This window comes from Muscardinus avellanarius, assembly GCF_963383645.1.
Source record: "Muscardinus avellanarius genome assembly, chromosome: 3".
NCBI lineage: Eukaryota > Metazoa > Chordata > Mammalia > Rodentia > Gliridae > Muscardinus > Muscardinus avellanarius.
In genome coordinates, this window is record NC_137788.1 from 34644549 (window position 1) to 34658224 (window position 13676).

Sequence of the window (13676 nt, forward strand, 5' to 3'; positions counted from 1 at the left end):
TCTCCTTATTTAGTAGATGGGGCCCAGGAGAGGCTGAAAGCTGTGGATGCTGCTGGCTGAGACTGTAGCGCTGAGCTTGACTCTGCCCAAAGACGCATCCTCTGCCTGCAGTGGCCGGCAGGCCATTGGCCAGGAGAGGAGCGACTGCCCCGCGGGGGAGGGCGGGGGAATGGCCCACCTGAGCAGTCCCCTTCCTGGAAAGGTCACCTGTGTGCTGAGATGGCAATGTTTCCTCATGGCTGGAGTGTTCCGTCAACGCTCTGTCCTAACTCCGGGTCCTGCCTGGCAGCCCCTGGCTCTGCCACCTGCAGAAATCTGCCTAGAAGGGCCACTCTTTGCTAAGTGCTCACCTGGGAGCCTGGTCTGGCACCATCTGCTGGGCATGCAGGCCTACACCAGTGTACTTGAGCGAGGAGGCCGTGGGCAGCAGTGGTTAAGGCCACCATCCATCGGGGGCACAGCCCAGCATCACTGCTCACCAGCTAAGTGAGCTTGGTAGGTTATTTAACCTCTCTGGACCTAGGTCTCTTTGTCTTTGTGATGATACTAACAGCACCACCCCAGAGGGTCACCGAAGCTTAAAGCCCTGAGAACACCTAGCTGTCCATCAAAGGGCGAATGAATAAGGAAATGTGATCTATCCTGACAGTGCAGTATCTATCAGTCAGCCATATTAAAGAGAGAAGTCCTGATATGTGCCACAACATGGGTGACTCTTGAAAACACCATGCTAAGTGAAAGAAGACAGAAACACAATTCTTATCAATGGGGCGATTCAGTTGATAAGAAACATCCCAAATAGGAAAACCCATAGACACAGCAACAGAACTGTGTTTGACTAGGACTTGTGGTGGGGAGTGACTGCTAAGAGTCAGGGCTTTCCTCTTTGGAGAGTGAAAATTTTTTAGAATTCTAGGGTGGATGATTGCAAATATTCTAAAACTCCCTGAATTAGACACTTCAAAACGATGAATATTATGGGGTGTGAATTTTATCTTAATAAAAATATGTAGCAAAAAATGAATTAAGAGCCGGGCGTGGTGGCGCACGCTTGTAATCCCAGCACTTGGGAGGCAGAGACAGGAGGATTGCACAGGTTCGAAGTCAGCCTCAGCTACTTAGTGAGATGAGACCCTGTTTCCAAATAAAGTATAAAATAGGCCTGGGAATATAGCCCAGAGGTAGAAAAGCCCCTGGTTCCACCCCTAGTACCACACACACACACACACACACACACACACACACACACACACACTGAATTAAGAATGAATATAAAGCCAGGCACCATGGTGCACACTTGTAATCCAAGTATTTGGGAGGCTGAGACAGGCGGATTGCAAGTTTGTGGCCAGCCTCAGCTACTTAGTGAGGCTCGCTGCAACTTAATGAGACCCTGTTTCAAAATAAAAAGAGTAAAAAATAGGGCTGGGGATGTAGCACAGAGGTTGAAAGACTCTGAGTTCAATCACCAGTTCCGCAAAAAAAAAAAGAAAAAAAGAAAAAAAAAAAAAGAAAAACGTTGGGTGTGGTGGGACACCCTTATAATACCAGCATTTGCGAGGCTGAGACAGGAGGATTGTGGTTTGAGCACAACCTCAGCTACTTAGTGAGGTCCTAAACAGTGAGACACTATTTCAGAATAAAGAATAAAAAATAGGGCTGGGAGTGTAGCTTGGAGGTAGAATGCCCCTGAGTTCCATCCCCAGTACCAAAAATATATATATTAAAAAACAAATATAAAAATTTATGCATGAGTGTATCACACAATGTCATTTTATTTTTGGGGTAAGAGGAAAAAAGATCCTTTACTGTTTTAGTACAAGAAATCAAACCCAGGGACATTTTTTTTCTTTTTACCTCTGAGCTAACCCCCTGGCCCTTTTTATTTTGAATCAGGGTCTCACTAAGTTGCCAAGGCTGGTCTTAAACCTGTGATACTCCTGTCTCAGCCTCCCAAGTACTGGAATTATAGGCATTTAATACCAAGTACTGGGATTAGAAGGCACTTAAAGCTACCACACCCAGCTTTAAGTGCCTTCTTTGATGCCAGGTGCTATTAATGAACTCTAGAGTGCCCCTGTCAGGTCGAGTCTCTCGTCCCTGTATGGTAGACAAGGAAACTGAGGCTCAGAGAGAGGCCTTGACGTGGCCGTGCTGCTTGTCTGGCAGGGGCTATTTTGCGGTTGGGCCAGGACAGTTGTCCTTCCTGCCTCTGCTGCTTCCTAGCAAGAGGCTGTGCCCCGGGGCCAACCTGCTCCTCACCGAGTGTCTGTGGGCTCTGTCCACCTGTAAAGAGGGCAATGTGTTGAGAGGGCGCTCTGAGCATGTGCAGCCAGCATGAGACCCAGCCAGCCAGAGGGGTCAGTCATTACTGTGCTTCTGGAACAGGCCCCATGGCAGCATGGGGTCCAAATGAGTGGAGACCCCAGAGGACCATGCTATGGCTCAGAAAAGTGTCTCTCAGAGGACTATGTGTTAAGGGCTTGGTCTCCAGCCCCTGGTGCTATTGGAAGACGGTGGAGCCCTTAGGAGGTGGGACTCAGAGGAAGAAAGTTAGCTCGCTGGGAGTGTGCCCTGGAAAGGGAGTGAGGGGTCCCAGCCGACCCTATTCCCTCTCTTTTGGTTCCTGGCCATCATGCTGTGCTCTCACCACAGACTCCAAAGCAATGGGCCAACTAATCATGGACCGGAACCTTCAAAACTGAGCCACAAAAAACCTTCCCTCCTATCAAGTTGATTCTCTCAGATATATTGTTATAGTAATGGAAAGCTGACTAACATGGATAGGATCACTCCTTGAAGCCCCAAACCACATGTCTTCCAAGGAGACCTACAGATGAGGGAAGAAACAACCCCGAGGAACCCTCAGGAGGAGGGCCAGAAGTGTGACCTGGCCCCGGCAGCCTTTATTTCATCCACTGTCCCAAGAGCCCCTTTTAGCCAATTGTCCTCGGAAAGGCATCCCACCTCCCAGGGTCTCGGTTTCCTTCTCTATACCTGCTCAGTATGGTGGTTATGAGTCTTGGGGCCCAGACTGCCTGGGTCCAATCTCAGCGTTCCTGCTTCTGCTTTCTGATTGTATGACTCTGAGACTCAGTTTCATCTTTGGCCAAGTGGAGATAGGAATAGGACTCACCGATCCTCGCTCGTATGGATTGGATGAGAAGTGAAGACAGTGCATTCATTGGGACTCATCGCGCTAGCAGGGCCTCCAGGCCTGTCAGCTACGCCTGTCACTATTATCGTTTATTGGCTGTGAAGGGCTGGAGGACACGTGTGTGCCTGGAGACAAGGGGCGGCCCCTGAGTCCCTGTCCCCAGCCCCAGGCCTGCAGCCCCCAACCGCCTCCAGCACTGGTGATCGACAGGCTGGGCTGGCCTCGTCCTGGCGGGCCTGCCCTGGCAGCTGCTCCCACAAGGCGAGGCCCAGAGAGCTGGGAGAATTAATTAGGCTGCATTCCTCTTCCAGGGCTCCCAGCGGGCCCGCACACGGCCCCCTTCTGAGCTGCCGTGGGCTCTTGGCTGGGATCCCTGGCAGGCCAAGGCTAGGCCCACATTCTGCTCCCCCTGAGAGGAGGGGCCTCTTGAGCAAAAAGCCTGGTGGGGAAGGGCCAATGATAAGCCAGCAGCCGGAGGCAGCTCCCGCCCGCTCTCACTTGCTTAGCAACCTTCACTAGCTCCCCATCACTCAAGATCAAATTCCTGGCGTTGGATGCATTACCAGTCTGACCCCTGCCGCTCAGGCCGGCTGCCTCTCCCTGGACTCTTCCATGCTCGGGCCAGACGCGCCTGGCACTGTTCCCCAGATATGATGCCCTGTCCCTCATCCCAGTGAGTGTCAGCCCCACCCATCCTTCAGCTGCCCCGCCACCAGCTGGAAGGGAAGCTCAGAGGACTTCCACCTCCTGTCCCTTCCTTTTGTCCATGGCCAAGGACATCAGGAAGAGCTTGGTAATGCAGGCATTGCTCGAATGCTGGTGTTTTCCTAGGAGACTTTTTCTGAGGCTGTAGTGGGGTGGCAGTTACTGTGGGTGTCCCCTGCCTGGGGCACCTCCCCTCTCCCATGCCAGGTGTCCAGGGCTTGGAGTGGTGCTCAGGATGCATCATGCATTCCTGTCTGACCCTCCAGCCTTTCCCAGGCCCTCTCCTTTCTCTTCCTCCCTACCCCCAAGAGGCTGAGGGCAGTTCTCTTCCTCTGAATAAGGAAGGCTTCCCCTATGCTCTTCCCTCTTCCTGGAACCCTCTTCTCCACCTTCTTTTTTCACTGAACTGATGCCCTAGAAGCCACCCCTTCCAAGAAGCCACCCACCGAGGCTCCTGCTCCTCGGGGACTCCCTCTCTGTGTAGCTGTCCCTTATCAGAGAGGAAAGGGGCATAGACGTGAAGAGCCCGAGGACTGAATCCCAGCTAGCCACATCCTACCTCCTAGCTGTGTGGCGTCCAGCAAGTTCCAGAGCCTCCCTGAGTCTCAGTTATTTTATCTACCAACTTTGTTGTTGCTGATTTGTTTTTTTGAGACAGGGTCTGTTTATGTCACCCAGACTGGACTTCCACCTCCTGGGCTCAGGCAATCCTCCTACCTCAGCCTCTCAAGTGGCTGGAGCTACAGATGCATGTCACCATGCCTGGCTTACATCATCTGTAAAATGGGGATAATAATGATAGAGCTTGATGTGTTAGGCTGCTGTGAGAGACCAGGGGCTTAGTAAGTAGGAGCATGAGCGAGCCCTCAATAAACAGGACTCAGTCCTTCCCGTCCATCTTTCTTTCTCTTCTATATACTTACTTGTGCATGATATAGCCTAGTGGGGTTCAAAGTCATACCAACAAACAAACATGCATTCAGGTCTCCTTATGTTTCTCTTCAGGACCCCTTCCCCCACCTCTCCTACATACTAGCGAGCTTGGTAGTCATCCATTTGTACATGGGCAGAACACATTTGGACTGTTTCTTTCATCAGTTCTTTCTTTTCCTCTTCCCACCTCCCTTTTCTAGTCCCTTCCACTCACTTTAGCTTCCACACATGGGAAAAAATTCTACCCTTGACTTTCTGAGATAGGGATGCGAGGCTGGTTCCACATACTATCACTCTTATTTCTACCTTAATATCCAGCAGTGTTTTCTTAAGGCCTTCTCTGTGCCTGTGGGGTAGGGGCTGTCTATCTTGCTTATAAGAATCTCTCCACAGGCAATTATTTCTTACTGTTGAAGGAATAGATGGCCACATTCCAGGAATTTATTGCTCTGATAGGCAAATGACTTATTGGAGCTGACCCTGGACTCTTTTCAGGGAGAGAGAGAGAGAGAAAGAGAGAGAGAAAGTTCCCTGGTAAGGGTCCCAGAGGCAGCTGAGAGCCCGGTCTGCCATTTTTCCAGGCCTGGATAGATAGGCACCAGGTTGTAGAACACGGATCTGGTTTCTCCTGGGCATGGAACCCAGGAGCCGTCATCTGGTGCCCCTTCTGGCCTATCTCTGCTTAGGGCTCCAGCCCAAGGAACATGAATTTGATTCAGAAAAACTTGGAGAAAAATAAAAAAGAAAGAAAACTTGACAGGTCTTGACAGGTATTTACCAAAATGGGAGTTTTTTTTTTTTTTGCATAAAACCCAAACTTCCTAAAATGTAGACACTGTTCCTCCCAGAGCTGCATTTGAACTGGCAGCTGCTCCTTGTACATTTTCCTCCAAAACTATAGCACACTGCTCCTCACTTTCAGTCCCAGTTACCTGAGTGTGGTCCAGCATGTATGACCGTGCCTTGGCAAAGTGCCTGTACTGTGGAGGAGACAGGCTGGACAAGGGCCAGAGCAGGGACCCCTGGAGTACAGGGTCCAAACTGGAACACCCTCTTCCTGCGATCAAGATCTAAGGCATGGGGCGTCACCCCTTTCTGTACCTGCCTCCTCTCTTCCCTCTAATCGCCTGCTGCTCATATAGGTTACTGACCTCTGAACCCTGAGCTGAGTTCTGGGGCCCATGCCAAGGCAGCGAGCCTGCTCTCTGGGCCTCCAGCACACCTTCAACTGGGACCCTGCACACTTCTACCCAGCCTCCAGCCCAGCCGTGGCAAGCCAGGCCACTGGCTCTTGCTTTTGGATGATCAAGCAAGCATTTTAAATGGGATTCTGTAATGCCAGGGAGTGAGGATTCCCTGTCACCAGGCTCAGGGCGATGCTGGAGGTGGCTTTGGCCCTGAGCTGCGGTGGGCAGCAGGGAGCTGGGCCGGCACCCTTGCACCAGGCCTCTCCAGGCAGGAGGCACCAGTGGCTGACTTTGTCTCCCTGCCACCTGCCTCCTCCTCGTCTCTTAGTCCTCCGGGGGCATATTCCGGAAGCCCAGCTCTGATCAGGTCCCGAGCAGCCACAGCCGTTGCTCTTGACCTCAGGGCTGTGCTGGCTTCCTCTTCTCCCCTCACCTGCTCTGGCCAGGCGGGCTCCTCCAGGAACCTCCTGCACCTCCTGCTTTCATACCCTCTGGGTGCCCTTCCCTCGCCCAGAATCCCTCCCTATCTTCTTTGCACTTACGTTCTGCTCAGTGAGTCTTTGTACCATGTTTTGAGGTGGCGGGAGTGCCACCTGGTGCAGGAGCCTTTCTCTGAGCTCCCATCTCCACACCAGCCAGCCCGTCTCCCTCTCTGCAGGCCCTTTGGCTCTGTCTGGGCCCTGTGCATTGCACAATCACACTGAGTTTGACACACGTCTCTGCTTCTCTCAGGCTCCGGGCTCAGCCTGCCCCCATGGCTTACCTGTCTGGTCCTCAAACCAGCCCCGTGAGTTAAGGACTATTGCTTCCAATTTTCTGAATGGAAAAACTAAGGCTCAGAAAGAGAAAGAGCTGTTCAAGGTCACACTACAGTGGTGACCCATGAATTCAATCAAACACATTTTTATTTTATTATATTGGCACTAGAGATTGAACTGGGGGCATTCTACCTCCAAGATACACCCCCAGGTCTATTTTATTTTTATTCTGAAACAGGATCTCGCTAGATTGATGAGAGTCTTACTACTTGTTTAGGCTATCCTCCAACCTGCGATCCTCCTGTCTCAGCCTCCCAAGTACTGGGATTACAGCATGTGCCACCATGCCCAGCTTTTAAATATTAATTACCTACATATATACTATGGACCCTGGAGCCAAAATACCCAGGTTCCAATACTCAAGCCACCAATTACTCACTGTGTAACTTGAGGAAAATCTCTTTTCTCCCCTGTGCCTCAGTTTCTTCATCTGTCAAAGGGAAGATAATAAAAATATCTGCATCACAGGGCTATTGTGAGGATAAAATGAATTAATCTGTCTAAGCTACACAGTATGCCTATATACAGTAGGAGTTCAATGTGTCAACATGTTATGTTTCCATGAGGAGGTCAAGGTTGTGTTTTTGTTTTTGGATAAGGCAGGGTTAGAGAGTATGTAAATAATTATTGCTTAGTCCATTAATATTTCCCGAGGTCTGGCTTAGGTCACAAGCCGCCACTCCCAGGACAGGCCGGCCATAGGGAAAGGGCAGGCCAACTGCAAGGGGACTGGGTGGAAATGCAGGCCGTGGGTTGAGGCAGCTGCCAGCAGCAACGGCCCCGGCTGCAGCTGACCTGAGAGCTAGATGGGCTGCTTCCTGGGCTCTATCAGAATTGGTAAGAAACATTAAATGGAATCAGAAGTGTCAGCTCCTAGCAGGGCCCTGCAGGAGGCCGAAGGTGAAGGGCATGGCCAGGGCTAGGCTGTGTCTCTGCGATCACACCCACCACTGACTGCCAGAGCTGCACACAACCTGGAACCCACGGGCCCCATCCCTCACAGGTCAGGTGTGCCGGGGCCTTGAGGTTAACACCTGGTAGGGACAGGGAGCTAGAGTGGAGGTGAGTCTCTGTACCCTCCTAGTCTTGGCTTTTCCCAAACATGTTCTTGAGGAAGACTTGGCTATTGGATTCTGTTCTGGTGGGAATATAGGTCTCAGAATCCTGATGTCAGAGCTACGGGTGGCCATCTACATGATAGGCAAAAACGCAGAAGGAGCAGGCTAGAAGCCGAGATGCCTAGCAAGGGAGGAGTGGTCCTCTCCTTCTCCTCTGTGCCCCCTGACTTCCAAGAGGCCCCTTCCTGAGAGAAGCTTCCCACCTCTGCTGGCCTGAGGAAAAAAATATCAGAATGTGATTTCATTGTTTATTACAAACACCAGTTCTCAAGTAAATAATTGAGGATCTAAAAAAATACATTAAAATAAATAATTGGGATTCTCAAAGTTCCCAGAACAAATAAGTTATATACAAAAGAATAAAGCAGAGCAGGCCCTTCTCGCCGGCAGTGTCCCAGGGGCCGGAGGGCACAGGGACTGTGGGGATGGGGAGCCAGAGAGACCAGATGGCCAGGATGCCAGCTCTTGGGGGGACCTGTTGAGATGCCAGGACTGGCTCAGGTGTGAGTGTGTCCTGCTGCACGGTCGCTCCTGGACGTAGCCCAACGGACAGGATGTTCCTCGGACATGACCTCCAGGTCCATGTAGGGCTTACAAGGTTCCTTCCAGCAGGGCTGAGGCCAGTAGCCATCGCTGGAGGCTGCCCTGCTGTCTGGGGGCCAAGGGCTTTCCTGGGTGATATACCCGGCCTCAAGAAAGGTGCCCTGACCAGAGCGGGGAGGCCAACACTGGCACTAACTCCAGCAGATGTGGAGCTGGCTAGGGCCCTGGCCCAGGAAACAGGTGGAGGGCCTCCTGCGAACTGCCCCTCTCCTCCGCCTCCACGTGGGCTTCCTTCTCAACCTTCCTCCGACTTCAGCGCTATCTCTTCTTCCGCCTGGAGTGTGTGGGCCTGGACTCCCTCGTTGCCTTTTGCTGTCGCTTGGCAAAGCGGATCCTGGCAGCAGAAATGTCCCTGGAAATCAAGAAGGCCACACTTAGCATCTCAGGAGGGATGGACTTTCCGGAGAGTTCCCACGGGAAGTAGGTGTGTGTGCGGGGGACTAGATCCTGGGTGATGCTGTCCTGGGGTCAGAGGGTGGCCACAGCTGAAAAACAATCTCTGCTCATTAAGGGCAGGCCAGACTAGAAGCTTCTCTGCCCATGGGGACTTTGACAAAGTTGAGGTTAAATGTCAAATGCCATCAGAATGATCAGATAGACAAGAACAGCCCAGGTCTGGTCCAGGACCTGCCCCCTCTCTCCCACACCTTGCTGGCACTCCTCCCACCCCTTAACTGTGCCTACCAAATCCCACCCATTCTTCAGGCTCCTGCTCAAGCCTGACAAACGCGATCCCAGTTGCCCTCTGAACCTGGCTCAGCCCTGGCAGGACCGTGGCAACGTCCCAACTTCTACTTCCTAGCTCAGAAGAGTTTTAGTTGGGAGCTGGAAGTTCTGGCCTCAGCCCCCAGCTCTGGGAACCTGGGCAAGAACCACAACCTCCCTGAGACCCTGTCTCAGCCTGTACGATACAAAACAGGCTGAACTGCAGCGAGGAGGATGGCTTCCCCATCCCTACGGTCCCTATAAACAAGCTCTGCACACTGTGAAGGGCTGTGCACTTGCAGTCTTTTCCTAGTTTGTTTTTTCATCCTCGGGCAGTTCCTGAGTATGTGCTGGCTCTTGTCTATTTCCCTTCCTCCCCTCAAACACGGGAACCCCTGAGAGGCCACAGTGGGTCTGCTGCACTCTCCAACCCTGGGAATGGCCAAGCTCCCCGACTCCCTGGGTGCCAAGCCCTGCTCACTGCCCGTGCTGGGCCCCCCGACAACCCTGGGGATGGACACTGCTATTTCCCTGTTTCAAAAACAGGAGCCGGAAGCAGAGAGAAGTGCGGTGGCAAGCCCGAGGTCACCGAGCTCGTTTGTGGGGGGCTGGGGTTCAGATCAGGCAGCCCTGCCCCAGCAGCTATCCCAAGGGCCGCTCTGATGTGTGGAAAGAGGTGGGTAGGAGAGTACAGGCCGGGCTGCCAGCCTTCCTGCGCCCCAGCAGGTGGGAGAGGCTCCATTTAGACACAACTGTGATCCCTCGGACTTTCTCCCAAAGTGCACATCCAGGCCCAATGGTAGCAGAGAACAGGGTGGTGAAGAACAGCCTCTGGAGTCCACTGACTCTGAGCAGCTCCACCTCTGAGCCTCAGTTCTCTTGGAGGGACAATAAAGAACCAGTCCTGCCTCATGTGGGGTTCAGGGCATACAGGAAGTGCTCAATCAGTGCAGTTGCCCCTTACCTCAGCCTCTGAAGGAGCTCTCCTGTGGCCCACGTCTTGCCAGTCTGGAGCACGTCGGCAGGGGATTGGCTGCTTGGGACTATCATGGCTTCAGCCCTGGATGGGGAGGGGCAACAGGGTCTGGTGAGGGGCTATCCAGGGCGTGAAGCCGCGTGGCTGCAGGCCGGGCCCAGCCCCCACTCCATCCACCTGCCCTGGGGAGCAGATCCATTTCCAGCCCTGTGCACCTGGCACCCCTCCTTTCCCAGATGGGGTGGGGACCGAGGAAAACTGAGCTACCGGGAACGTGTTCTCAGCCTTAGAGAGAGGCAGCTGGGTGGCTGGTCTTCCCAGAACCCAGCCACCTGCAGCTTCAGGGGAAACTGAGGCAGAGGCGGAGCCACAGCTTGAGCCCCAGAGAAGGAGTTTCTCGTAAACTATTCTGGGAATGGGAGCTTGGGATTTTAGAAGGGATTTCTGCTATCCCAAATGGTTCAAGTGGAAGAGGGAAGGTATAACATCTCCCACTCCTTTTACAGATGGAGAAACTGAGTCCCAGAAAAGTGAGGAGACCCTGGCTACACCACCTCAGCAACTCTGGGACAATGCTGGGATGGCATCACGGCTTCCCAGCTCCCAGTGTTAATTTTCCTCTGAGCAAACTCCCAAGTCCCTGAGACTCAGGCTGGAGGCTGCAGTCCAGCGGGGCCTGATCAGCCCGTGGGCTTGACAAAGTCCTATCCTCTCTCTGGGCCTGAGCAGCCTGACGCGTCCTTTGAGGAACATCCTTCCTGCCTAGGCATAAGGACCTCGGTGCTCTCAGAAGCCCCTGGAGCTGTACAGAGGCACTTGGGGGTGACTGACTCCCTGAAGACAGGAGCACTGCCTGCAGACCCAGGACCGCTGGTGGCCCGACTAGATCCCCCGCTGCTGGCCTCCCGGGACCCTGCTTCCAGGTCCAGGCCAGCAGCCCCCCAGCCCTGCAGACTAAGTGCCCACCTACCAGGGTCCTTGATGGCAGAAGGTGGCACAGGCGGGGTCCCTGGTGCTGGAACACTCACAACGCCTTGGCAGGGAGCGGCGCCGGCGCCTTGGCGGGTTTCCCAGGCCGTAAGGAGCTGTCTGTCTGTGGGCCGACAGCCAGCAAGGTAGTGGTGTGGGGCAGGGAGAGAGAGAGGGAGCCAGAGAAGGAAGATTCGATAAGCCATAGCTACTGGTGAGCAGGGACTGTCTATACTGCACCCTGGGTCGGTCAGTCAGCCTCTCGTGTGGCAATTAAAGGTGACCAGCCCCCAACCTCAAAAAGTCCCACACTGAAGTCACAAGCTCATCCACAAGTGCCAGGTGGCCCCTAGTGAGACCTCTCCCCTCTGTGGGCCCTGGGCCCTGGCTCAGCTGGGTTCTGGGGCAGCCCCCAGCCTGGACAGGAAGGGGCTAGAATCTGTGGTCCACTCCAAGTGGGGAACTGGGGTGTCCTTCCAGCCTCTCTCTCCTCCCAGACAGTAATTCCTTTGGATGGAGCCAGGCTAGTCCCTGTTCTCAAAGAAGTTTACAACTGGCCCTGGAGGCAGGGAGGGACCTCCACCTCACAGAACTAAACCCGGGCTCTCAGCTCAGCTGTTCCCACCCATCACTGCTTGCTGGAAGGAGTGACAAATGGGCATTAGGGTTTTAACTTAGAAATGGTGTGTGCGTGTGCGTGCGTGTGTATATGTGTTTGTGTGTGTGTGTGTGTGTGTGTGTGTGTGTGTGTGTGTGTGTCTAGGTGGAATTGATTTCAGATTCAGACTGACCTAGGTGGGCTGGGCCAGGGCAGGGCCCTGAGGCTGGTTGGACTAGCACCTTTGGGTGACAGAGCTAATTTTAGATGGTGTGGTTGGGCTGTGATGGTTCCAGGTAGACCTGGCACGCAGGGACTGGCAGGGCTCCCGTCCTGAGCGAGTGTTTGGATGCGGATTAGCTCCACACACGCTTACGTGCTGGGCTTCTCTTGCTTATGCAATTTGGAGAAGGAAAAAAAAAAACCTAAATACACACAGAAACTACAACTCGAGGTATGCAGTGGCCCGGAGGCAGCACGGGTGCAGGCTGAACACCTAGCACTGGCTCCCACCCGGGCCAGCCAGTAACACAGGGCGGGCTCTCATCTGTCATTTGGGGACAACAGCAGCGCCTGCCTCACGGGGAGGCCAGGGGCTCATGAAATGATACTGCACGTGCAGCGCTTGGCACAGGGCCTGGCGCATCAAGACACCGGTGCTGTCCTTGATTGCATTGTTCTTTATAGAGGCAGAGTGGCTGAGAGGGTGTGCGCTCGGGCATCTGAAGACCCGGGGGGGGGGGGGAGCCTACCACTAACTCATTCCTTCCTGTGTGAGCTAGGGGAAATCACCTGACCCCTCTGAGTCTCAGAATCCTGATCTGGAAAATGGAACCAAAAGTTTCTTCCCAGGCTGTGGTGAACATTATTCACGGGAGACAGTCCTCAACCTGGCTCTGGTGACCCTCACACGAGAGATGAAATCATAACTGGTCTCTATTGATATTAGCCCAGTGCTCCCATCCAGAGGCCCAGGGAGAGCTGGGCTGTGCCAAAGGTTCCCTGGCATGCCAATGGACTTACCCTCGCCCATCCCAATATCCCCCACCGGAATCCCCATGATGCTCACCCGGGAGTGTTCACCCAGATGATGTCCAGGTGGCAGAAGTAGACACACTCCTTGTCAAGCCAAGAGCTGCAGGAGCAACGGCGAAATCGCAGGTGGGCACCTTGGGCACGAGGCAAGAGCACTGGCTGCTCCAGGGTGGCAGCTGCCTGACCCTTCCCTGCACGCACAGGAGGGAGAGAGAGAGGCGGAGAGGTGGTCAGAGCACCTAGCGCGGCTGGGATAGGGGGACCCGCCAGGCTCCTCCTCTTGCACAATTGAGGAAGTTGGCACTCTGGCTGCTCAGGAGCTCCTGGCCAGCCGGGGAAGCCCCAGCAGCCTGGTGGGAAGGGCCAGCGGCTGTGGCCATGACCATGGTGCCTGCATCTGCAGAGCACTCTTCCACCACCGCCATCTGGATATCCCCAGCTGATTCAGGGGGCACTGCAGCCCTTGGGGGAGACACCAACAGACAGACCCCAGGAGCAAGGGCAGCAGGTGAGGCCAGGGCAGCTCACCTTCGTGCAGGGCCAGAAGCAGGGCTAGCGCGATGGAGCACCAGGCGGAGGGTACGGAGAACATAGCAGCGGCAGAGGGCACAAGCTGGACCGGAGCAGAGAGCGCCTTGTCACCAGCGTCCTGCTGCTAAGCTGAGCTGGTAGCTCATTGCCTCGGTGCCCTGGCTGCCTCTTATAATACCAGGCACTGCGTCCCCGCCCCTGCCGTCCAGCCCCGCCTTGCTGCACCTTGGGCGCAGAGCCAGGGACACCGCCTCCTCCCCCGGGTGCAGGAGCCTCCCTCTGCAGAGCAAAGTGGGGGAGGGAGGTGGAAGTCTCTGCTCCCAGAGCTTCTCTGAAAGTCC

General features: G+C 54.2%; 1 protein-coding gene across 1 annotated transcript; it reads right to left on the minus strand.

The window, feature by feature from the left end:
• Positions 1-8779: 8779 nt before the first annotated feature.
• EDN2 (endothelin 2) lies at positions 8780-13396 on the minus strand (the record flags this gene model as incomplete). The annotated part of the gene is made up of 5 exons (XM_080691035.1): positions 8780-8873; positions 10191-10286; positions 11173-11295; positions 12839-12995; positions 13333-13396. 5 exons carry the CDS (start codon positions 13394-13396, stop codon positions 8780-8782), a joined length of 534 nt encoding a protein of 177 aa, XP_080547161.1.
• Positions 13397-13676: the final 280 nt, after the last annotated feature.